The 24795-nt window shown below is 43.7% G+C and overlaps 1 protein-coding gene across 1 annotated transcript in view; it reads left to right on the plus strand.

The window, feature by feature from the left end:
- TRPC7 (transient receptor potential cation channel, subfamily C, member 7) overlaps positions 1-24795 on the plus strand; it is a 151245-nt gene that overhangs the window by 79124 nt on the left and 47326 nt on the right. The window contains exons 4-5 of the mRNA XM_010844477.1: positions 5339-5503; positions 13937-14153. Of these exons, the coding sequence (XP_010842779.1) occupies positions 5339-5503; positions 13937-14153 (382 nt within the window). The remainder of the gene's footprint in view (positions 1-5338; positions 5504-13936; positions 14154-24795) is intronic.

A 24795-nucleotide genomic window follows, 5' to 3' on the forward strand; every position in this document is an offset into this window, starting at 1 on the left:
AACCAACAAGCTAAACTAGTCAACAATCAACATTTCCCTGTCTCTTCTTCCCTCCTCAATTTCTATGACCTGAGAACTTTGCCAAGACAAAAATGGGACAGAGTAACATTAGCACCATTGGATCCACTCCTATTGTCTCTTGTTGTTCAGTTGCTCAGTCTTGTCCGACTATTTGCAACCCCGTGGACTGCAGCACACCAGGCTTCCCCGTCCTATGAGATGTCCACGCCTATGAGAAGATTCAAATAGGCAGTGGCAACACAGAGTTATTCTAATTCCATTTTACTGTCCACACTAAAAAAAGCCACTTGACTAGTATAGTACCTGTCTCTCTCTGCCTGTGTAGACAGTTTCCAGGGCAGAGGGTAAAAAGATTTCTATAAGGAAAGGCTAGTGATGAGCTAAGTGAAAAATCCTGATCACAGTCACATTGGACATCAGCCTTTGATGGCTTTTCTGCAGAAAATAAAGTCATTTTCTCTATAAACACTGGATTTCATAAATTTTTTCTCTAGCTAAGTTATTCTTTGGCTTATCAAATCATGCATTGCCACATCTCATTATTCTGTAAATGAGACCTAGTGTCAGAAAGATCTGGGTTTAATGGATATGGAGATCACACAGCCTCAAAGCCTCTGAGCTCAAACGTAGCCCTTTTCCCCTACCCCTAAAAGAGGCAAATGCAAGATATAACAGTCTTTAAGGTGGCATCACTGATGCAACAGACATGAACTTGAGCAAACTTTGGGAGATGGTGAGGGGCAGGGAGGCCTGGGGTGCTGCAGTCCATGGTGGGGGGAGTGTCAGCACGGAGCTGAACAGACCTGACAGTGACCCTGACTGCCCTCGTGGAGACCAGTTCGTTTTCAGCCAATTGCCTGCATCAACTAAACTGCGCTTTCACTGGAGGATGAGGAGGGAGGCATAGGCTAGAGAAGGCGTGGCCTCACTCATCTGCCTGGCTACTCGAACCTTTCCAAAGGCAACAACACTTCAAGAGACTCCACTCAAACCATGCAGAGAACAGAATGAAAATAGGAGGGTGGAGTAGAACCGCAGCCAGAGAGGAGGAGAGCAGAGAAACAAGAGGAGGAAGGAGGGAGGAAAATGGGAAATTTCAGAAAGGAGAATCATGGGCTTGATTTTATGTATTAAATACCACTACAGCGCTTACTATTTGCCAAGTACTGTCCTAAACATCGGAGAAGGTGATGGCACCCCACTCCAGTACTCTTGCCTGGAAAACCCCATGGACGGAGGAGCCTGGTGGGCTTCAGTCCATGGGGTCGCTGAGGGTCGGACCGACTGAGCGACTTCACTTTCACTTTTCAGTTTCATGCATTGGAGAAGGAAATGGCAACCCACTCCAGTGATCTTGCCTAGAGAATCCCAGGGACGGCAAAGCCTGGTGGGCTGCCGTCTATGGGGTCGCACAGAGTCGGACACGACTGAAGCGACTTAGCAGCATCAGCAGTCCTAAACACTTTACAAATACTGACTCACTGAATCTTCATTATTAGCCTCATTTTACAGAAAAAAGAAACCAAACATGGGAAGCATCGACGATCTAAGATCATGTGGCCAGCGTGTGGCAGGACCTGAACTTGATCCCGGGCAGCCTTGCTCCAACCCACACACTTAAACACACCCCCGTCAGGAAAGTCTGTTGTAACAGGAATACATGGCCAAGGGTGCTAACATTCCATGAAACAGTCCGAAAAAATACTCAACAGTTAGTTAAGGAGTGTTGATAGTCCTCAACTATTTATTCTTAAAATATCAGATATTTCCTTGTAAATGAATATAAAGCAGGGAAAAGAGTGAAGGGGATACTCTTCCTTCAGGCTATAAAAGAAAAATAACAATGAATGGATCAACTGAAAGCAAATTAAGAGCCAGGATTTGGCCAATACGCCCGAGAGTCCCCATATGCCAGTACTGTATTCTCACTAAAAAGTCACCAGGGGCTGGGAGGAATAGGAAGTTTAGGTGAGATATTTACAGAAAACCAGCTCTGGGTATAAATATTATACTAAACATGAAGGCTGGTCAAACATGCAACCACAATAACTGGCTTGAGATGGACTCAAAAACCGGGAGCCACATGAATTCTAGTCCCACCCAGGCTTCAGGTCCTGTTTCCCAGTCTCCTTTACCAGTACAGGGAATTCTGTCTCAGAGCTCCCTTCTATTTCTCTTCCCAATTTAATTTCTTAGCTCCCAGCCTCAGCCTAGTTCTCTGGAACAACCCAACCCAGTCGTGGGTATGGTCTGACATATATTCTCTTGACAGGCTGCTGCACTCCACGTAAGCCTATCTTTCATATTTTCAGCTCCAGGTCATTACTCCCTGTGAGGAAGAGTATGAATCACATAGATGGGAAAGCTGAGGTGGTCAAACCAGTTCTTCCCTTGAAGAACTTTCATAACCGCGTAGCATACTCTCAATCCAGAATGACTGAGGGGCAGGAATGGCCTGGACAACCCATCCTTTGATCAACCCACCCTCTTGTGGGCCAGATGGCAAAAAAAGCTGGCCACAACTACATTGTTTTTCTGAGTTCCTGTTCTATCGTATCTAGCTGTGGGCTTTTCTTCCTCTGTTTCTCTCTGACGCTGCTTTTGAAAATTCTCCCCCTGCTCCTGCCTTTGTTCCCTGGCTGAGTGCTCTTCTGCTTAGGGTGTTCGTTGTGTCTTGACAGTGTGCTTCATGTTACTCTCATCTCCCTTGGGTTAGGAACGTTTCTCTGTGCTTCAAAAGCACAGTGGGAAAAAAATTTCTAATACACACTGAATTATTTGTCATGAGGTTGTCTTCTAAGTCCTGCTACAAATACAGAAAAGTGCCCATGTAAAGATAAATAACAATTTGGGCTTTGGCTATCAGCTACCATCAGCTTTTTGGGAGCATTATGTTATAAAGTCTGTCTACAAATAAATAGCAGGTTTGGAGCTAGGTTGCTTTATTACGGAAGAAGAAATGACACTGTGGAAATTAACAAAAGCCTAATCAGAGGAGAACAGAGTCTCAAGAAAGCCTCTCTTGTTTAAGTTGGGTCCACTGTTCTTCTCTGCAGTAGGTGAGGGCGAATGGGAATGGTTCCCACTTTGTCCTCTCTCAGAATTTCTCCCCTTCCTGCACTGCTGCCCAATCTGTTATGCTGGTTTGTCTGCAGGAGGCAGCAGAAGGTGCATGGAAGGGCCCTTCCCAGATAAAGACAGACAGGCCAATGGTGGGGGTCAGGACGAGGGTCCTCCCAGAGCAGCCACAGTGCAGGGAGCCACAGAGTGAGCCAAGCAATCTCCGCTACTTCACGGTGCTGTGCGTTGCTCCTGAGCAGGGCCACGTCAGCACCCAGAGAAGGTTAACTGCTGAAAAACAAAACTGACTGCCCCTCGTGTCCACAAGTCGACCTGTCATGGGACCGTGTTGTGACCAGGCTCTGAGAATTACCAAAACACGTGTAGGATGTTCTGTTGTTTGCTCCACTTTGTGGTGATCCAGCAAGGGCACAGGAAACCATAGCATGACCCGAGGGTTCCTACCTGGGTTGAGGAGAATCTGTTGCTCTGGTTGTTGAAGGGAAAAACCACAACGGTTGCAATGAATCTAATAATGCTACCTCCCAAAAAGCCTCATTTGCAGCTAATGATTGAGTAATAGTATCACCAGGGGCTGCTGCAGGGCCAAATAAAGCTTTGATAGCATCCTCACAAATCATTTGGCCGCTACTGTGAGTTCCCAGAAACTGGAAACAAGCAGTGGTTGCCATCTGCGTTGAGAATTTTTTAAATAGCTCTATTTTTATTGTTCTTATAATGAAAAGGGAATGTTTTGCATTTCCCAGAAATTGTTGTATATGTCCCCTTAATACCCAGTAAGGCAAACAGGATAAAAATTGGGACATTAGGATCCACTGAAAAGTCACTCTCTTTGAAGAATGTCCAGTCTATCTGCTCTAATCTCAGCTCTAATGGCACATGGCTATCCTGATGCTGCCAAAGCCAGCAGGGCTGGCTCACCTTTGTCACAGGGAGGAAATAAGCTAAGGAGCATAATTTTCTCAACTGTATACTTTATTCCCATAAATGTTACTTAAATGTTGCCTATTGCCAGTTTCTACTGGCCAAGACAGAATCAAATGGACAAATGGCCAAGTAGCACCAAATATTTTTAGGTAAAGGATGTTTGATTGCAGCAACTCAAGTCAACCTGCTGAATCAAACAGAAAAAGGAAGATGCTGTATTTGAATCTACAGGTGTCTCGTGGACCATGTGGGCAAAGTGGAGCCAGGCCTCAGAGGGGGTAGGAGCATCTTTCTAGACAACTTCACTCTTCTTTCTCGGTCTTTAACTGGCTTGTTTTGCTGCTTAGTCCACACAGTGGAAGATAGCCACCCAGATCTCTCAAGGCCACACATTAACTCCTCAGTAAGTAAAAAGACTGCCTCTCTTGATCACAGGCTCAAATACACAGCTGAGAAAACCCAATGGATCCAGTTTAGGTCTGGGTTTTACCCTTGGTCCAACATCTGTCAAGAGGGGTAAGATCAACACAATACAAAAAGTCCACAAAAGTCCCATCTTGTAACCCGGCCACTAGGGCAAGGCAGTTCCAAGAGAAAGGAGGTGGCAGGGAGAAGCTGCTGTGTGGGGACGCAGCGTGTCAGGGATCCAGCATGCCACAGCACGCGACATGGACCCAAGCCCAACTCCACTGAAATCCAAGGAGGGAACGCTGAGGAGGGTGAGCGTGTCATCCAGAAACACACAAGGTTAGGAAATGAGAGAGCAACTCTTCTACAGTATCTCATGCAATCTTACAGAACAATGTGACAGACTCTGTTTTGCAGAGGACAGTATTGAAGCTCAGAGAGGTTAAGTAGCTGGCCCAAGGCCACCTGGCTAGTAAATGGTAGAAGCAAAATTCAAACTCATATTGACTCTAAAACCCTACTCAGGCTCCATCTATTCCAACATGTTGACTCCCATATGAATTCTGCCCAGAGATAAGTCTCCTGGGATTAGAGACAAGCATTTGCCCAGAAAGCTGGCTACTGTTTTCTGTGCCTGAGACTTCTCAGGGACCTCGGTTTGCCAAGCCCTGATGCAGCCAGCCCTGTGAGAGCTCTGGCCACAGCACAAAGGCCCCAGCATCCCCAAGTCCGAGGGGCCCAGCAGGTACCTGACCAGCTGCTCCCTCTCTAGCACGCAGGCCACCCCCGCCCCAGGGGAACATGTCAGCCCTGAGCTACTCAGAGGCCATATACTGTTCAAGTGCTACCGATGCCATTTTCCTGTTTGCGTTTTCTTTTTGTTTTTGTTTTGTTTTTACAGTTCGTTGCTCATCCTAACTGTCAACAGCAATTGCTTACCATGTGGTATGAAAATCTCTCAGGCTTACGTCAACAGTCTATCGCTGTGAAATTCCTGGCTGTCTTTGGAGTCTCCCTAGGCCTCCCTTTTCTCGCCATAGCCTATTGGATTGCTCCGTGCAGCAAGGTACAGACTGCTTAAGGTGCATGTCTTTGCGGTTATTTCTTCTCTCTACTTAGCATAACGTGAAGTCCATTTTGTCCAAATATGCAGCTCATCATTTCCCGCATTTGAAGAAAATAGCCCTGAGATACCCAATGAAAGTAGAAAACCACTTAAGAGGGAAAATGTTAAGGTTTGCTTTTTAAAATCATTTTCTTAAAAGCCAGAAGAGTGATAACATGGAAACTTTTATATACATGAGGCATAATCTGATCAATAACAGAATAGAGGGGGAATAAAGGCACTTTTCCTTTTCTAATTACGCAATGTCCTAAACACACCCTAAAAACCCACAGTAATAATAATTATAATAATGATGACAGGAATTAGTTCCATGGGGAATTTGATAAGCTAATGCAGTCAATAGTGTCATCAATGAATGGATCCTCTTGTCGGATTCACCAAGAGAAAACTTACACCAGGACGATGGGCCAGAGACTTCAGGTCTGCTAATGAGGCTGTCTAGCCAGGCGGACAATGAACTGACTGCCTTCAAATAGGAGGGCTATCAGAGCATGGACAGCCAGTGCTTAGTGAGTACTTTCTCTTTGCTAAGCCCCATTCATGGAACACCTCATTTCACACTCTCAATTAGGATGCATACACTTTACAAGCAGATTCAGGAAAGAGAAATGACTAGTTGCTAAGAATCAAAGGCTTCTCATATTGGGGCACTGCAGATCCACCTCAACATCTTCCTTGTTTCCCAGCTTCCTTGTCTGGGTTCTGGCCCACATGGGCAGCTAATTAGGTCATGAGAAGAAAAACAGCCAAAGAAAAATGGAGGGGAGCTGGAAAGGCGCCATGCTGGGTTCTTTGCTTCAGAAAGGGGCTGTCTGGTTCCTGCCTGGAACGGAAGAAGTGAGATCTGCAGGTTCCAAGCTGCCACACCTCCTGTTCCACCATCCCTACAGCCCTTCTGATTCAAAGCCACAGAAGGCACCAGTGGTCACTCCAGCTTCAGGCAAGAGCAAGTGCCTATTAAGACTAATTGTGCAGAAATTCTGAAATATGTTTCGTGGGTTACATGGTCATCAGAGGTTCCAAAGCTGCATTTACTCAGTGATTTATTACAAAAAGAACTAAGCTTAGGTAATCAACATTCAGTAGAAATATGACTACAGGGAGACTAGTTCCATGGGGAATTTGGTCAGCTAATGCAGTTAATAAAAGTGTCATCGGTGAATGGATCCTCTTGTCAGCTCCACCATGAGAAAATTCATGCCAGGAAGATGGGCTTCACATCTGCTAATGAGATGTGATAAATAAAAAGGGGGGCAATGGAGTGACTGCCTTGGAGTAGGAGGGGTATCAGAGAATGTAATCAGGACTCAGACTCCTTCTCCTGTAGAACAGTATCAAAAATAAAAGTCCTCATACTGATTATTTGTGGTGTCCAATCTTATATCTATTGAGGATTTTGTTTCCATGCCTGCACCTCTACCATGGCACAGATTTGCCATTGCCTTCTCCGATTTGCTAAACCAGTATTCCCCAAATGATACATATGGATGGGAAAACAATCTTTTCTGTCCTTTATCATGAGCTGGAAAAAGCACAGTGAATGAAAAAAGACTAGCCAGATTTAAAACTGGATCAGTGCTGGTCACTGATTTTAGGCACTTGTATTCATATTGGTATCATCTAGTCTGTACTGCAAGTTAGATCACTGCCTTCATCCAGAGACGGATGGGGACTTTGCCTTTATAAGCCCCCAACTAATTCTAAGACATCAGTCATTAAAATTATAGCCAAACACTGCCTACCCTGACTTTTGTCATTAAACTACATGTGACAGTTTGCCTCGACCGACCTGGGGAAACATTCAGAAAGGATGATCTGCCAGCTGATGACTACATTTTTTACATTTTCAGTAGATCTGAGAAGTCAATATCATGCAGATGTGATGCCAAAAAAAGGGGAGGATGGTAGAAGTGGGAGAAATCCTGGACTTTCTGTGGACCCAGTAACCCAGTAAATTCAAGGGACAGATGTCACTATAGAACACAGGGGTTCTATAGTAGTCCTCTGGAATATTTTAGAAGTAATGATTACAGCAAAGTTTGGCCCCATGGCTGGAGCTTCCTCTCCTCTGTTCAAATACTTGTCTGATCAACATTTTGTGTTCCTGAAATGTCCAACAAGACAAAGAACAAAAACAGCACTTGAGATAAACATGAGGTTGCCATTAAGCCACTTGTGGTTTCTTTGCACTTTCTGGGCTCCAACTCTGAGCTCAGTGCAGTGGAGGGTGTGTTCATAGCTAAGTGACAAGCATTATTGCACAGCATGAGATAATTTTTTGTGGCAATGCTCATTCCAAGGAAAGATTCCTCATTAAAGAACTTGTCAAACTCACTCTGAGGCAGCCAAAGGACAGATAAAACAGTCAAGATATTTTAGTCTTTTCTTTCACCATTTAGAAAGAAGTCTTTCCAAGTTTGGCAGAGATATTAGATTTTTGAGGATTACAGAGAAGTCACATCTTCTGTGTAGAGAAACCAGTCCTCTCTAAAGGCCCCTGGTCCCCAAGAGGAGTGGCCCGGTGGGGAACTCTGTTAAGGTGCTGGTGTCTCTCCACCCACAGGTCGTGCCTTTATATCTGTCCAGTAATTCTATAGAAAAGCCAGTCATTCTATCAATTCCATGTGCTAAGAGCTTTACTATACTTCCGTCAAAGAAATTAGACTTTTGATGCTTTTATAAATGTATTCATAAAATGTCACTGCTAAACCTCATCAATCTGCTAATGTCCGTCCATGTCTAGCAAATGTTGAGATTTCTGTTTCCAACTTAATGGTGCATTTACCTCCTAATAGTTGCTGTCCAAATTTAACAACTATCAGGGACCAAAATTTCTGAGCCTGCCAGAATAACCTCATCATATCTTTCCTATTGAATTCCCAAGGCTGTCCATTATATTTTTAAGTTTCTGAGGGTCCCTAAAAGACAGCTGAATAAGGAGATGATATAGGTGAAGAGTGTCAACAGGAGTTGAGCTTCCTAACACGGAGACTAAAGAGGGTAACCAAGTCACAGACATGTACATATGGTAATAACTACAGGTCTGGAACACGGCACTGGTTTGTCAGGGTCAATAAAGAGAATAGTGATTTTTCATCGTTTCACCACTGAAGGGTCGGTGAGTTCTTGTTCACATGGATGCTCTCAGGTAAATCTCTTCCCAGAGAGCTCTTTATCCTCTAAGCAAGGATAAAGCTCTTTTGCCATGCCAAAGAGCTTGTATGACTGATTGCACTGTTTTCCATCCTTTGATTTCCCATTCTGATGCATAATTTAGGTTGTCTGTCTGTTAAAATCTGAGAGCTGAGAAAATAACCATCATCCTCAAGGGCTCAAAATACCTCTCAGCAGCAGGTAGATGGGAGAAGTCGGCATCAAGAGTGCTGAGGAACTGCACAAGTTCTAGTTATACAAGTACAAGAGGGGAAGCTGTCTACCTCTGTTACCTGTTAACCCTTGTGGTCCAGCTGTCCTTATAAATTAGTACACAGAGTTGGAAAGCGAGAGCTGTAAACAACTTTAGACTCCTACCTGATGTTTTTGCACTGTGCAGTGTAACAGTTCATAACTCTTGCATGTAGAAATATTAAAATGTTAGTCATTTCCCTAAACCTCCTTTAGCCTCATCCCAACAAAATCATCTCGTTAGAAAGGAACGAGAGACTACAGCTTTTGAAGGCCCAGCCTTGACAAAGCTGCAGTGTTGTCCAGAGACAAGACAGAGAGAGGACAGTGCCTCCACAGGTCTTTGTATCCTCCTCATCTGTAGCTACCAGAGAGCCGAAAATGAAGTGAAAGGCGCTTAGTTGCGTCTGACTCTTTGAGACCCCATTGACTAATACAGTCCATGGAATTCTGCAGGCCAGAATACTGGAGTGACACACGATTAAATAAAAATCCTAACGCAATGTTTAAAGCATTGCCACAGAGGGGAAATCTGTGCCAGGAAATAGAGCATTTTCTGCTCTTCTGTTCCAATAGCTGCTGCCCTCAAATCCAGACAGAGAGTCCATCACATGTCACCCTGCTGGGAGAGGACTTACGAGTGCCAGAGGGCTGACCACCTCGTCCTTAGCCAAGTCTGAGCCCTGCAAAATTCTCTCCCCATCTCTCCACCCATTTCCTACCAGGGTTTTTCTTGTTTCTGTCTCCACTAGAAAGCCAGCCACTTTGAAGGGAAGACCCAACTCTTACAGCTTGTTGTAGCTCCATCACCTGCAGTGTCCATCATCAACTTGTCCATAGATAGTTCCCCAAAGGGCTCATAACATAAATACATAAGGACGCTATAGAGGTCTCCCTTTGTGAATCCTTGCACACAAGCTTTTCAAGAGTCAGTTGATTTTTTTTTTCCCTTGGTCTTTTTTTTAGTCAGTTGATTTTAAGTTCCCCCTTAGGAGAACTGCCTGAGGCTCTCCAGTGCCACGTACTATAGTATTTCCTATAGGTCAGCAGCTATGCTGCACTGCACATGTTAAATAATTCATTCCCAACATCACCTCTATGCGATAAGTACTATTTTATCCCCATCTTACAGGCGCCTTCACTGAGACACAAAGGGATTAAGAAACTTGCCAAAAACCACAGAGCTGTGATTTAAATCCAGGGTCTCTGCTGCAGAGACTGTCCATGTCCACACACACACACCCCAGCATTCCCAATCACCCAGTCACATTGGCAGCATTACAGCCTTCAGTGCTGGATGTAAAGGTCTTTGCTGACTACTGACCTTGGAATGAATCTGATTCAGAGCTTTATAGTTAGCAGGGCTTCTCTAGAAGGGAAGAGTCAAAATCAACATGTGATTTTCACTACTCATTCCTCTTCTTTCCGTAGAAGCCCTACCTTTATAACCCACTATTACTCAGCACCTCTTCAGCCCCCAGGACAAAGAGTAGAATCACATGGTAATGTGAAAACACGATGATCAGAGACACCATGTGCTGAGTGAACATATACTCCCCACTTCAAAGAAAGAAGATTCCTGAGCCCTGGGTTAGAGATTTTTAAAAAGAATTTTTGAGGGAGCAGTCTGAGTAATATGCCATGAATTTAGTCAAGGTCATTCAAAAATGTGAGACCCACTCCAGCCTTGTATGTTTCTTTTGGAAAACGCTTGATCCAAAGTCTGCCTCAGCTGATTCAGCTTTGCACAGCTTGTACACTAAGCCCTTGCTTGTGGCCACTGGCAGCAGGCAGCAAGTGAGGGTGGCATTTGATGAGAAAGACTGGGGGTTCTGAGTGAGGAGAGATGCTGGCAACAGTCTCTGCATGCTCTCCTGCAGTCATGGCCTGCCTCATGGGCTTGTGGCTGCGAGGTCCCCATTAACTGCTTCCACTTGTGGGCTAAGAGCCCAGTGCCACTAAACACAGAGGGGTGTCGACAAGTAAAAGCAGGTGCCCACCCTGAGGGCTGGAGAATGAAGTTCATTTGGAGCTAATTCGGGAGAACTACTCAGTTATTCTCATATTCATCTGTTTCCCAAAGTAAAAGAATTGCACCCAGAAAGTCTGGGGTAAGCCAGAGACTTAGGGCTGCAAGCTTGGGTTTCCTGATATGTTTTCAACTCATCAGGGCCAAGTAATGATGCAGCTGCCTGAGCCCACGTCTCAGACTCACCAGCTATGCTCTTCTAGCAGAGCACACCAAGGCCTATGTCTTCTGAAGCTCTTCCACCTCTTTTTACACCTAACTCTGTTATCTGACCCAGATTTAATGACTCCACAACTAAGAGCAGCAGGTATATATTGGTTAACTTTTCTCCTTTATTTTGGTTCACCTGGTGGCCTTGTGAAAGGAGCAAATTTTCCCCAAGCATAATTTGCTTCAAAAAATTGAGACAAATAGGAAATGTCACCAAAAAAAAAGAAAAAGGAAATCACTGAAATGATTTGATCTCATCTGACCTTTATAATGTTTACCTGCTAAAAAGATGCTTTCAAGACCAGAAGAAAAATAGGAAAAATGCATCAATTACTAACCTCGCTTTTCCTCCCTATGGCTTAAATCAAGGGGGACTGAGTTCAGGGTAACCTTCCACAACTCTGAAGGGCCTTATCAGGGATTTTCCTTATGGTCTGCAATAAGTACAGTAACTCTGACAGGTGCATTTTCTGCCAGAAGACAACTATTTGAGTGAGGGGACAAAGAAAACATTAAATTTCTCAAAGCAGCTCCTGTGGGGAATCCCAGGGCCAGCAAGGGTGCACCTGCGTGGCAGATCCCTGCAGTCAGGTACCTGCCTCGATGAGAAGATGGAGAGATGTCCCCATGTCCTCATCCAGGTAGTCACCGGGAGATGTTACTTAGAGCCCTTAGGTGATTAAGGAGTAGGGAAACTTGGCTGTCAATCCTTTTAACAGCTGTGTCTGTCTCCATCTTCCCCACCTTTGTCTGGCATCTCTGGAACCCTGCTGGGACATGCAGACCTGGTATCCCTTGCCCTCTCAACCCTTCCTCTCCCGACTCTGCAGTCATTCTCCCACTTCCCTCCCCTCTCTCCACTACCCCAGCCAGGGCACAGTGACAGGAAACCATGCAGTGACTATGTAAGAATGTCTCCTGTCTACAGCAAATTATCCCAGCTTGTTGGCTGGGAAACGGGCTCCAAAATGCCAACTCAGTCAGATAAAATGCTGAAAAACTTAAAGTAGGTTTATGACATCACATTCATAAGTCAACATGAAACATGGTTAAATTCCTTTTTTTTTTCCCCACTGAATTTACATGAGGTATTTTATTTGTCCTTATATTTAGTCTCTGCATCCTGAATTTAGTACATCTACCTATGGCTAAAAATTATCTACAGTCTGTACTTTGTTAATAACAAGGTTAAACTTCATAGAGAAATGTCATACGTAGGACGTTTGAGGGCCTCATGGTTTTCAGGTAAACCTCTCTGTCCACTTCTGAAGTTATTCTAGTGCCATCTGACAATCTGATAAGACAGGTGACTCCAAACAAGTCCTTTCCAGCACAAGTAGGGATTTCCAATGTTCAGACTTAAAATGCAATTTTTTTAAAAAATGATTTTTTAAAAAAACTATAATTTTTAATTTCAACAGATGGGTTCTATGGCATTAGAATGTTACAGTAATAACTAGCACTGTTAAAGTAGATGATTATCACACTGAAGTATATTGAAAAACACTATCAAGCCATCTGACTTATAAATGTTATGCTGAATATAGTCATGATTAGGGAAGTTTCACCAGGAGAAACCCTATAGTTGATCTTCTGCTGAACCAATACTCGATATGCTGGCTGACATTTCACTCTGGGACTCCTGAATAAAGCAGAACATGAACATTAATTGGTCACCGACTGTAAATGAACATTCGCCCTGGAGAAGGAACTGTGTTCCAGAAAAGGTCCTCCTCTTTGCTCTTATTAGTACACCTGGCTGAGGGGTCAGATTAGGTGAGGGTGACAGCGGTGACCTGGAAGAGACCCAAGTGAATTAATTCACAAGAGTCACCAAAGACCCCTTAGGCAGCCCTCGAGTTACATCTCAGAGACCCAAGTGGCCTTTGCATGGCAAGCCACGGATAAGAAGATGTGACCAACACCTGCTCCCTAACAGGCATCTTTTGGAGCACTTCGGGTTCACATGGAACTGCACAAATGAATCACGTTCTCGGCCACAAAGAAAAGCCCAGTAAGTTTTAGAGTAGTATAATAGAGGCTAGGATCTGAACATACTGCGATAAAATTAGGAGTTTTTAAAGCAAGGGGGGGAGAGTCCTGTGTATCTAAAACCTAAATAACCTCTGACTTAAAATGAAATCAAAAGGGAAACTATAAAATATTTATAATTGAGTATCAAGGGAAATGCTACAAGTCAAAATATATAGAACATGGCTAAAGCAGAACCTAGTGCAAACTGTACAGCTTTAAATAAATTTACCAGGATAGAATAAATGCTGAAAATAAATCATCTCACCTAAAATCCAAGAAAATAGACCAAAGAACAACAGAGCATATCCAAAGTGTAATTTTTTAAAGAAAAATTCTGAACTCTATTGAAACTGTATTTTTTTTTCTAGATTTAAAAAGCATAAAATTCTTATCCATGTGGCCGTGGGTAGCTGTGCAGCCAGACTGTAACATGATGTTACATCAGTGTGTGTCACTCCTTTCTCTTACCACTCCCACTGAATTTTCTAAACAGGAAAAATTAAAGTCATTAGAAAATGGATTCAGTCAAGCAGCCTCTCACATAAAAACTCTAGAAAATGTCTGGGTTTGGTGAGCAGCTTCTGTCCAAAATGAAGAATTCTCTGGTTCAACTTTCAGCAAACGCCTTTTAAAGAGAGCCCTGCACCTGCCTGAAGCTGCCAGATTAACGTGTCTTATACACATTTTGTTTCCAGCTAGGACGAACACTGAGGAGCCCTTTCATGAAATTTGTAGCCCATGCAGTTTCTTTCACCATCTTCTTGGGATTGTTGGTTGTGAACGCATCAGACCGCTTTGAAGGCGTGAAAACCCTGCCCAACGAAACCTTCACAGACTACCCAAAACAGATCTTCAGAGTGAAAACTACACAATTCTCCTGGACAGAAATGCTCATCATGAAGTGGGTCTTGGGTAAGCAAGTCACTCTGTCTTTTATTCTCTCCTCCTCTAGTTATTTTAGGCCCTTATTAAACTCTGACTTCAGAAGCTCTTCTTCTCTTGAATGCACTCTTGACAGACAAAATGGTGAGGAGATGACCAGCACAGAAGTCAAAGTCAACCTCTGTCTGTGCTGGTATAAAAGGTGCACAGACCTGCAATATAAATCCCAATTTTGAAAGGATTTGTTTGGGGGGAATTCATTCCATACTTTTTATTATATGTGTATTGAAAGTGACTATAAAGTGTCTGTGTTGGGGGGGGGGGGGGACATGTGGTCTTACTCATTTAAATATAGTCTACTAGAAGCCTAGCAGCTCAGATGGTAAAGAATCCGCCTGCAATGCAGGAGACCTGGGTTCATTCCCTGAGTCAGGATGATCCCCTAGAGAAGGGAATGGCTACCCATTCCAGTATTCTTGCCTGGAGAATTCCACGGACAGAGGAGCCTGCTGGATTACAGTCCATGGGGTCCCAAAGAGTCAGGCATGACTGAGCAACTAACACTAGTAGCCTTAGGAAAAAAGTATAAGAGTGAAAGTTTAAAAGATATTTTTTGTTACCACTGAATACTGATACATAGTAAATTACCAATAACAAAAATCTAAAAAGTTAGGGGACTAACATATTCTCATTATCTGTGCTAATGAACATAATGAAGCTGTGAAATTCCTCTTTGTGGTGATATTTTGTGCTGCCAAGGTCCGCCACTAGAATTGCCAAGGAAATTATTCCCAGGTATCTCAATGACTAGCCAAGACAGGGTATCTCCTTTTCCATAACTCACAAGAACTATTACTAGTAGAAATAAGCAAGATAAAATAAAACAGACAACGGCTAAAACTGTACATGGTCAAATGTGTTACAGATTTTTCTAACACTGAATTGATTGGTAAAAAAAAATCAGACTTTGTAAGAAACAATGAAAAATTGCAAAAGTTACAACCAGTGATATTGTATATAACCAAAACTTGATCAATAAACTATAAGATTTACATCAAAACGATTTGAATTTGATAAGAATGTTTTGAGTAAAACTAAACCAAAAAAAGACAAAAAATTTATGCAGTATCAATATTTGATCAATTAATTAAACTGTCCTAATGATATTCACCACCACCCACCACCCCACCCACCCCTAATTGCCTTCCTTAACAACAATTCAGTATCAGCATAGCATTCGTCATGTTTATGTTCACAAACATTGAGTCAAAACATATTCAGGGTCAAAGTGTCTGCACTACCAATCAACAAATTCACAGAAGAACGAATACTTGAAAAGACAGCCTAACACCTGCCCTGCGCTAATTACATGACTGCACAGTGCCACAGGTTCAACCTTTCTGGCCTAAGAGCACAAGAGTTGAACCACTGAAGAAGATCCCATAGACCCCCAAGCTGGGAACAACTTGGAATATGGCCTTTAAGCTGCATCTCTCAGTCATAACAAGGTAATGATGAGAAGAATGGTTTGACCCAAAGGGCAGAAGCAGGAAAGCATGCCATGCTTCCCAGGAGCTTTTAATCAACCGGCAAGTCTGCAACCAAAGGCTCACTTGGTGGACTTGCCGGCACTCAAGTTGCAAAGGAACAGTAAAGCCTGTTGTAGAGTGAGTTCTGTGGCCTTCCACCGTTCAGAGTCTATCCTCATTCTCCCTAGCGTAACGCCCCCACCTCCAATTTAACTAAATTAAGCACTTTAACACTAGGTACGTTGCAATGGTCTGAATGTTCGTGTCTCCCCAAATTCATATGTTAAGACCCTAATTCCAATGTGATGGTATTAGAAGTAGGGCCTCTGGGAGGTGCTTAGGTCATGAGCGTGGAGCCCTCATAAATAGGATTAGTGTCCTTTAAAAGAGACCCCAGAGTGTGCTCTTACCCTCACTCTGCCACATGAGGATACAGCAAGCAATCTGCAATCTGAAACATTCTGGCACCACGATCTTGGACTTACAGCCTCCAGAACTATGAGAAGGAAATTTCTGTTCATAAGACACTCAGTCTGTGCAGCTTTGTTATAGCAACTCAAATTAAAACATCGTTTTCTTTAAAAAAAAACAAACCTCATATGTTGGGTTTATGAATAAAACAAAGGATTTACAGCACCACTCACTCACTCACCTCATAACCCCACCTGGACAGCAGGTATAAGACTAACGAGTGCAAGCATATTCCCCCTTAAATGGGTATCCTATCATATGTTACAGTGATTCTCCTACTAGGTCATGATGTCGTCCTGATTCCATATTTCTCTTCCTGGGTGTCAGGGCATTATCACAATAAGAGAGAAGTATCTCTAGCTACAGAGGTCCCAGCTTCCAGCTTCTACCCATCAAAGCAAAGCTGAATTTTCAAGACTGTTACGTCATTAGTATTATGAAGGGGAAGGCTTATTTTTCATTGACCTACTTCCTGTTACATTTGAGACAAAAGAAAGATTCTAACTACTTTTTCTTACTAGATTATATTTTTCAAACTTTTATTGTAAATAATTTTAAGAATTGGAAATATCAAGAGAAGATTATAATGAACCCTTTGGGCCAATCTCTCATCTTCAACAATTAGTAAATCAAAACTAATCTTTGTTTCATCTTACTTCCCTTCTCCCAACCCTGTAAAATTTTGAGTCGAATCCTAGGTATCATAAAATTTCATTTACAAACATTTTGTGTGAATCCTAAAAGAAAATTTCTCTTTTACTTTTTTCCAATCTTTATGTGCTGCAAGTTCACTGACATTTTTTCCGAATCATCTGTGATTTTGATTTTCAACCAATGAATTTTTCATTTCAAATATTGTATTTTTCAACCCTTTAAGTTCCACTTGGTTCCCTCTTATAACTTTCATTTCCCTTTTTGTGGTATTTATATTTTACTTTAAATCCTTGAACATAATGTATGTATTTATAGTAAGAACTGTTATAAAGTCCTAATTTCATCATTTCTATTGTTTTTGGGTTACTGACTAAACTTTCTCCAGACATGGATCATTTTTTCCTATATCTTAGTGAGTTAGTAATTTCTGATTGAATGATTGACACATCACATGCAATATTGTTCAGCATCTAGATTTTATTGTCTTCAAAGAGATACTTTGTTTTATTCTGACAGGTTGTTAAATTCTTACAGATGAGTTTGGTCCTTTTCAGACTTTCACAGAGTGGACCTGGAGAAGCTTTACAATAGGATTGATTATCCTTGTACTAGAGACACACATCTGGGGTCACTACTAAATGGCCTCAGTAATCAACAAAGGCTCTCAAGTCTGGAGGGTCAGAACTCAAACATGTCTCCACTCTGGGTGAACAGTTTCTGAGCCTTAGAAATGATTCAGCTTACATCTCTCTGGCTGTTGTTTATAGTGTTTTACTCAATGCATTCGTGACTTAATATTATGGGAACATTCAAAAGGATTTTACTTATGTAATTTACTTATGTAAATTTCTGGACTAGTTTTGTGTTTGGTTTTGTGTTTTTGGTTATGCATAGTACCTTTCTCTCTGGAACCCTGCCATATAACATCTAACCACTTTAACCTTCCTGAACTCCAATCTCTGTCTCTTCAATTCATTGGGACTGCTTCTATGCTTCTAGGATCCCTCTCTACACCCTGCACATTGAAATGTGCCTCCGATAAAAAAAATACAGGGCTATCATGTGACTTATCTTGCTTGTTTCTCTTCACCAAGGATCACAGTGCTGTGCTATTTCCAACATCTGAAAATAGTTTCTTTTTTTCCCCAGTTTACTGCTTCACCATGACAGATAATAGAAATCGGGTTTCTTTTTCTAAAACTGAACTATAAACATAAAAGAAAATGAATAATCCATTTTCAAATACCCAGTCAGTATTCAAATGTCTTTGAGAAGATAAATTGAATAAATACCTGCCTAGCTTCCTTTCTCTCCTCCTTCAGGCCTCTGTTCACATTTTATCTTATCAGAGGAGTTGAGCTGGTAAGAGGAAGCTCTCTCACCTACCCTCTTTGATGAGATGAAATATGAACAGAGACCTGAAGGAAGAGACAAAGCAGGCTCTGCAGGCATCTGGGTGAAAAGCATCCAGAAAGACAGTTCAGTATGTGTTGACGGCTTGGATTCAGCAGCAAGCGGGCGGAGTCTGAGCAACAGCAAAGAAACCAGTATGGCTGCAAAAGAATAAATAAGGGAGAGATGGCAGAGGAGAGGGCACAGGGCCAGGCAGGGACAATCACGCAAGGCCATGGAGGCCGTGGTACAGAGCTGAGAGGACCAGAAATGGCTGGGTAGTTCTGACCACAGAAGTGACATCCCACAACTTCATTTTCTAGTGGATTGCAGGCTGCTGGGTAGAGAACAGATGACTCTGGGACAAGAGCAGAAACAGGGAAACCAGTTAGGAGGCCACTACAGTAATTCAGATGGAAAATGGCTGATTTTGAGGAGGTAGTAGAGTACGTTATATTTTGCAGGTAAAATCAATCATAGTAATTGCTACTGGATTGTCTGTGGAGTGTAAGAGAAAGAAGGTGGTCAAGGAAAATTCCAAGTGTTTTAGTTCAAAAGGCATAATAGAGATTTCCTCGAACGCAGAAACTGCAGCCATGAAATTAAAAGACTCTTGCTCCTTGGAAGAAAAGCTATGACAAATCAAGACAGCGTATTAAAAAGCAGAGACGTCACTTTGCTGACAAAGGTCTGGCAAGTCAAAGCTATGATTTTTCCAGTAGTCATGTAAGGATGTGAGAGTCGGACCATAAAGAAGGCTGAGTGTGGAAGAATTGATGATCTCGAACTATGGTACTGCATAAGACTCTTGAGAGTCCCTAGGACTGCAAGGAGATCAAACCAGTCAATCCTAAAGGAAATCAATCCTGAATATTCATTGGAAGGACTGATGCTGAAGTTGAAGTCCCCATACTTTGGTCACCTGATGCAAAGAGTCGACTCACTGGAAAAGAACCTGATGCTGGGAAAGACTGAGGGCAAGAGGAGAAGAGTGTGACAGAGGATGAGATGGTTGGATGGGATCTCAACTCAATGGACATGAGTTTGAGCAAACTCTGGGAGACAGTGAAGGACAGGAAAGCTGGCATGCTGCAGTCCATGGGGTCGCAAAGAGTCAGACACAACTGAGTGGCTGAACAACAACAAAGGCAGGAAAGACCAGGGAAGGAGCAGTTTGAAGAGAGACATGGAAATCAAGAGTTCAGTTGAGATTATCTATTAGATCTCCAAGTGGAAATGTCAAGTAGCAAACTGGATATACATGCTGAAGTTCAGAGAGGCTGGGGTTGGAAACATTATTCGGGCGTGTCAGTCTATTAAAAGTAAATTATATGCAATACCTCAACTGTGAATGTGAACGGATGAACCGAGGACCAAGCCCTCCGGCACAGCAATATTTAAAGGATGGGGAAACAAGAAGAATCTTATCCAGCAAAGGAGACTGAAGAGTGGTGTCCGAGAAGCCAACCAAAGTCACTGTGTCAAGACCCACGGACTGATCACTTATGTCGAATGGTGCTGACAGATCAGGTGACAGGAGGCCTGAGGATGGACCACTGACTTCAGAAGCGAAGTTCCTGAGTAGTGAGAGGGGATGGGACCCAGCAGGCCAGAGGAGGGCTGGTCCTTAGCAGGAGCGCAGACCCTTCCTCTACGGGACCAGGAGGAAGGCGGCGTTGCAGGCACAGAGCAGGTAGCCTGGTAAGCGCAGTGGTAAATGCACTTGCTCGGTAGTTTTCAGTTAGCACTGTTTCCATTTTCTCAGTTTTTTCCTCCACAAATCCATTCTAGTTATTAAGCATTGTATTATATACCAGGCACTGTGCCAGATACCAGGGAAGCAGCTCTAAAATAAGACGAATATTATCTCGACTCTAAATACTTCCTGGAGCTCTTTAATTATTCGACGTTGCAACTACTACTCACAACCTGTGAGAGAAACACACTGAGCGCGGAGTTCACTGTGCTGTTCGGGCAGCAAACCCTAAGGTCCACAATCTCATCTCATCTGCCTAGACTTGGAGAGGCCTGAACTGGCATCAGGCCCTTACTGAAAAACGCCTCAAACACTACACCCGGGCACTGCCAGGAGAAACATAGAAACACGGCTCACGGTTCTCTTCCCCCAGGACTCATGAATATGGTCCTTTGGACAGACTGGCTATACAAACACCCAAAACATGACTCCCTCTCCACCAGCATTTGACAGGACTTCAGGACCCTAACAAGTTCAACTGGCTCCTGCAGAGATGGAGAGAGGGGCTGATCACGAAGAGGTGAGGGGCCTTGTCCAGTGTCCCTGCTTCTGCCCTTATCAGCCCTGTGCCCCAGCAGATGCTCAGCACAGGAGCTAGATCCACTGAAAATGTAATCAGATCGTGTTACTTTGCCTCCAAACTCTTCAATGCCATGCCAGCTCCCCCAGCGTGAGAGCCACTCTCACTGTAAAGGACTCACACCTCACCTCTGTGCCCTCATCTTCCACCACCTCCAGCCTCCCTTGCTCTCATTTAGCCCCACTGGCCTCCTGGCTTCAAACTGTTTCTGCCTCAGAACCTTGACTTAGGCTGGTCCCTCTGCCTAAGAGTTTTCCCCACGAGCAGTGCCATGGCTCGCTTCCTCACCTCCTCAGGTCTGTGTTCTAAAGTATCCTTTTCTGAGTGAAGCCCTTTTTTAACTGACCTGTTTAAACACATAAGGTCCCCCACTCACTGCCCCCCTAGCCCCCTTCTCTTTTTCTACACGCTTTCCTCTGTTTCTCACCAGGCTCCTCTGTCCATGGGATTTTCCAAGCAAGAATACTGGAATGGGTTGCCCTTTCCTCCTCCAGGGGATCTTCCTGACCCAGGGACTGAATCTGTGTCTCTTGTGTCTCCTGCATTGGCAGGAAGATTCTTTACCACTGTGCCACCTGGAAGCCCCAATTAATATTAGCGTTTCTGTAATCAAACAAATTGTCGCTCTTTTCATCTTCTGGGAGCTCTCACTCCATGTGGATATCTGGTATTCCCAATGACCTCTTTCAGAGGCCACGCAGTGTGTCCATGATCTATTGCTTCTCCAAATCTCTACTGGGCATGTGGGTTGTTCTTCTGCTGTACAATTCTATGGAATGGTCAAACCCAATCAGAAATATATTCTTCCTGAACTCCAGATGCTTTACTTGATTACCAGCAGACTTTTGAGACCCTTCTAGATTATAAATCCAGGAGATTTAAAATAAGAGCAGAGGAGATGGAAGTCACAAAGAGATTAAGACTACATGCAAAGATAGAAGGAAAACCAGGACACAGTATCAAGGAAGACACAAGAAGAGCATGACATGGGAAGGAGAGACGAATTTGCTAGTAGACACGTGTGTTCTCTAGAGCTGTAAGATGACCTGCTTTGGAAAGGACCAAATAAACCAGAGATCATAGATCCTTGGCCTGGAGACTCTCCGACATCAGTTTATACCATAGGAACATATCTTTCTTCCCTATCTCATTAGCAGTCACTCTGGGGTAGAGGAAAGAGCTGATAATCCATCGTGTGAGTTAGAGACTGTGGCTATACCAATGCTCACCAGAGGACTATAACATTTGTGGTCTGCAGACAGCCATGGAGCTTTGAGGGCAGGAAGCCTCTCCACTATGCATGTCACTGCTCCATCTGGAAGAGAATTATGTCATGAAGACTCTCTCGACCCAACTCTTACAGAGACTTGGCAGTGTTTTCTTAAGCAGACACCCCAGCTGAAAGCCCAGCTGAGGGAGATGTAAGCGTCCAGCAAAGCAGGAAAACACGCTTAAAGAGAAGAGGAGGAAAGAGCCTGAGGCCGGTTAGCAAGAGACCCAGGCCTCACTGTGTCCCTTCCTCCTTGGTGGTTCTGCCTCTCTAAATTTCAGCTTTCGTGTGCATAAAATGTGAGGATCAAGTTGCTCCCTCACCCTACCCACCGCAGATTACAAACTCTCTGAGGGCAGTGCTAAGTCTTAGGTGCAAAATCACACATGTAAGTTTGACCAAGAATAAAACTGCAAAAGAAAATGGGCTGTGTTTCTCACCTAAGTCATTCCTTTGATGGTTTCTTCATTTATTTAGGTAAATTCCAAACAGACTACTTCAACCAAACTGCCAAAATTTCTCCCAGTAAGTCAGACCACGTTACTGCTCTGCTTATCACCTTGAGGAGCTATCTGGCTGCTCAGGGTGACTACCTAGACACCGAGCTGCCTGGTCTCCCCCTCATGGCCTGAAGGAGGGCCTTTCAGGATCTACAATCTCCATCCCCTTATCCCTACCAACCCTTAAGCCGTACTGAGCCTCCTGCTACTAATGCTGCTAAGTCACTTCAGTCGTGCCCGACTCTGTGCAACCCCATAGATGGCAGCCCACCAGGCTTTCCCATCCCTGGGATTCTCCAGGCAAGAATAATGGAGTGGGTTGCCATTTCCTTCTCCAATGCATGAAACTGAAAAGTGAAAGTGAAGTTGCTCAGTCGTGTCCAACTCTTAGCAACCCCGTGGACTGCAGCCTACCAGGCTCCTCCGTCCATGGGATTTTCCAGGCAAGAGTACTGGAGTGGGGTGCCACTGCCTTCTCCGAGCCCCCTGCAGTTTCCTAGAATAGTCTGTTCTCCCTCATGTCCACGGCCTTTCCGCCCCTACTCCTTCCCCCAGCTAACTCCTCATGCCAGGAGTCACCTACTTCATTCAGTCAGAAATATGTTATTACAGACACTGTGTTGGGTCTCATGACTATAATACTGACTGCTCTTATCCCTGTGTGTCCACACAGTCTCCTGGACATTCTTACTACAGCATCTGTCACTTTGTAGCACTACTGTTTGTAGACACACCTGTCTCCAGCACTAGACCATGTTTGCTGGGCAAGGGACAGCATCTTCTTGGCTGCTGTACCCCCAGAATGGTCCCTGGCACAAAGTCGGAGCTCAACACTGTCCATTAAGTGGTGAATGAGTTCCTGAACAGTGACGTAAGTCTGTGCCTAGTAGAGAGCATGCGGGGGTTGTGGGAGGTGGGGAGTAACAGTGCAGTGAAAAGAGGGTCCTGAACTCCCTGAGACTCTGGATAATTTACTTGTCATCTTTGTACACGAGTCTGTCCATCAGTAAAGTGGAGATAATTAGAGTAGGTACCTACCAGGCTGTAAGGAAGCTTTAGAGTTGGAAAAGGGCTTAGCACAGGGCCTGGCACCTAGAGGGTGCTCAACAATGATTAGCTACTAAAAGTCAGAGGAGAAGATGAGCTTTGTTAGGAAAATTTTGAATCTATTAATATCATCTCCTTGCCTGGAAAACAAATGAACCTTAAATGAGCCCGAGGCCCAGATCTGCTGCTAAGGACCTGCCGTTGAGCTGGAGTTTGGATGTTAAGGCTTGAAGGTTGAGGGCTTCTTGGCATATTCTACCACCTGTGAGTTAACAGAATGCCTAAGTCCCAACTCAATAATCAGAACGTAACCCAGAAGAACAGACAAGCCTCCCAGGAGGTGGTCTGGGGGTCCGGGAACAGTGTAGAGAAACCCGATGTAGAGGCAGGGGCTATGGCCATTTACGGAGTTCACACAGTTAAGTCTCACAGGAATCTGAAGGGGGAATCCCTTCTGAAAAGCATCTGAGGCAGGGATCCGGGTGAACAGTCTTTAGAACTGTCAAGCCCCATATCAGCAGCCTGCAGGCCTTACTTAGAACCTGCCTGAATGAAAAGCTACTCATTTCCCTCAAGGCTTCCCAGCAGGTCCCAATCTGTTCCCCTGCCAGTCATCCCCGTTAATTACCAGTGACCTTGCTCTCTGGGCTCCAGACATCCCTGAGTGAAGGGGTTGCCTGAAGGAGGCTCCAGTGCCCAATATCCTTACCCTCTAAGCCCCTGGGCTGTATACACTCATCGGACTGACATGCTAGGGGCAGGAGTCCAGGGGGCTCAGCTTGGATATAAAATGCTGAACTACTCTCAGCACCTTGGAAGCAGGAAACCTAATTTCACTCACTAAAGTACTTAATTTCACACATTTCTTTTTTCGTTAAGCATTCCTGTTGCTCAAACCCTTGGGCCCATGCTACTTTTACTCATGGCCTTGGAATAATTTAAATTAGTCTGGGTAAGTTAATATGCAAATCTGGGAAGACTGACGTGGGCGCTGGACCATGGAGGAAATGATTTGCAATCCCCAATGAGGTGCCTCTATGTTGGTCAGAAAAGTCAGTTTACTGTAAATAATTTGCATTTCAGATTTACAGAACTTTTAGTGCTGGAAATTACATCAAAATTTCAAGAAAATCAAGGAACTTATCCAAGGTTACACACCTAATAAGTGACCAAGGTAGAACTGAACCAAGGGCTTCCTGAATTAAGGTAATTGATAGCCTGTAATTTTCCTAGTGCTCAGCTAAAAGCAGTCCACCAAGACATTAGGAATTTTAATTATCAGGGGGAGGGGGCAGGCGCATAGAGGAAAGAAACAAACATTATTTTTTCCAGCTGTAATGGTTTTTCCTGTAACATACTTTAAATACCTATTTGAACAGGCACAGATGAAAGTACATTTCAGTGTTAAGGAAATTTTACTTCACTGAATTACCACAAAAATTTTCAAAGCATAAGTTTAGGAAGTAAGGCTTT

This window comes from Bison bison, unplaced genomic scaffold (genome assembly GCF_000754665.1).
Source record: "Bison bison bison isolate TAMUID 2011002044 unplaced genomic scaffold, Bison_UMD1.0 scf7180017864203, whole genome shotgun sequence".
NCBI lineage: Eukaryota > Metazoa > Chordata > Mammalia > Artiodactyla > Bovidae > Bison > Bison bison.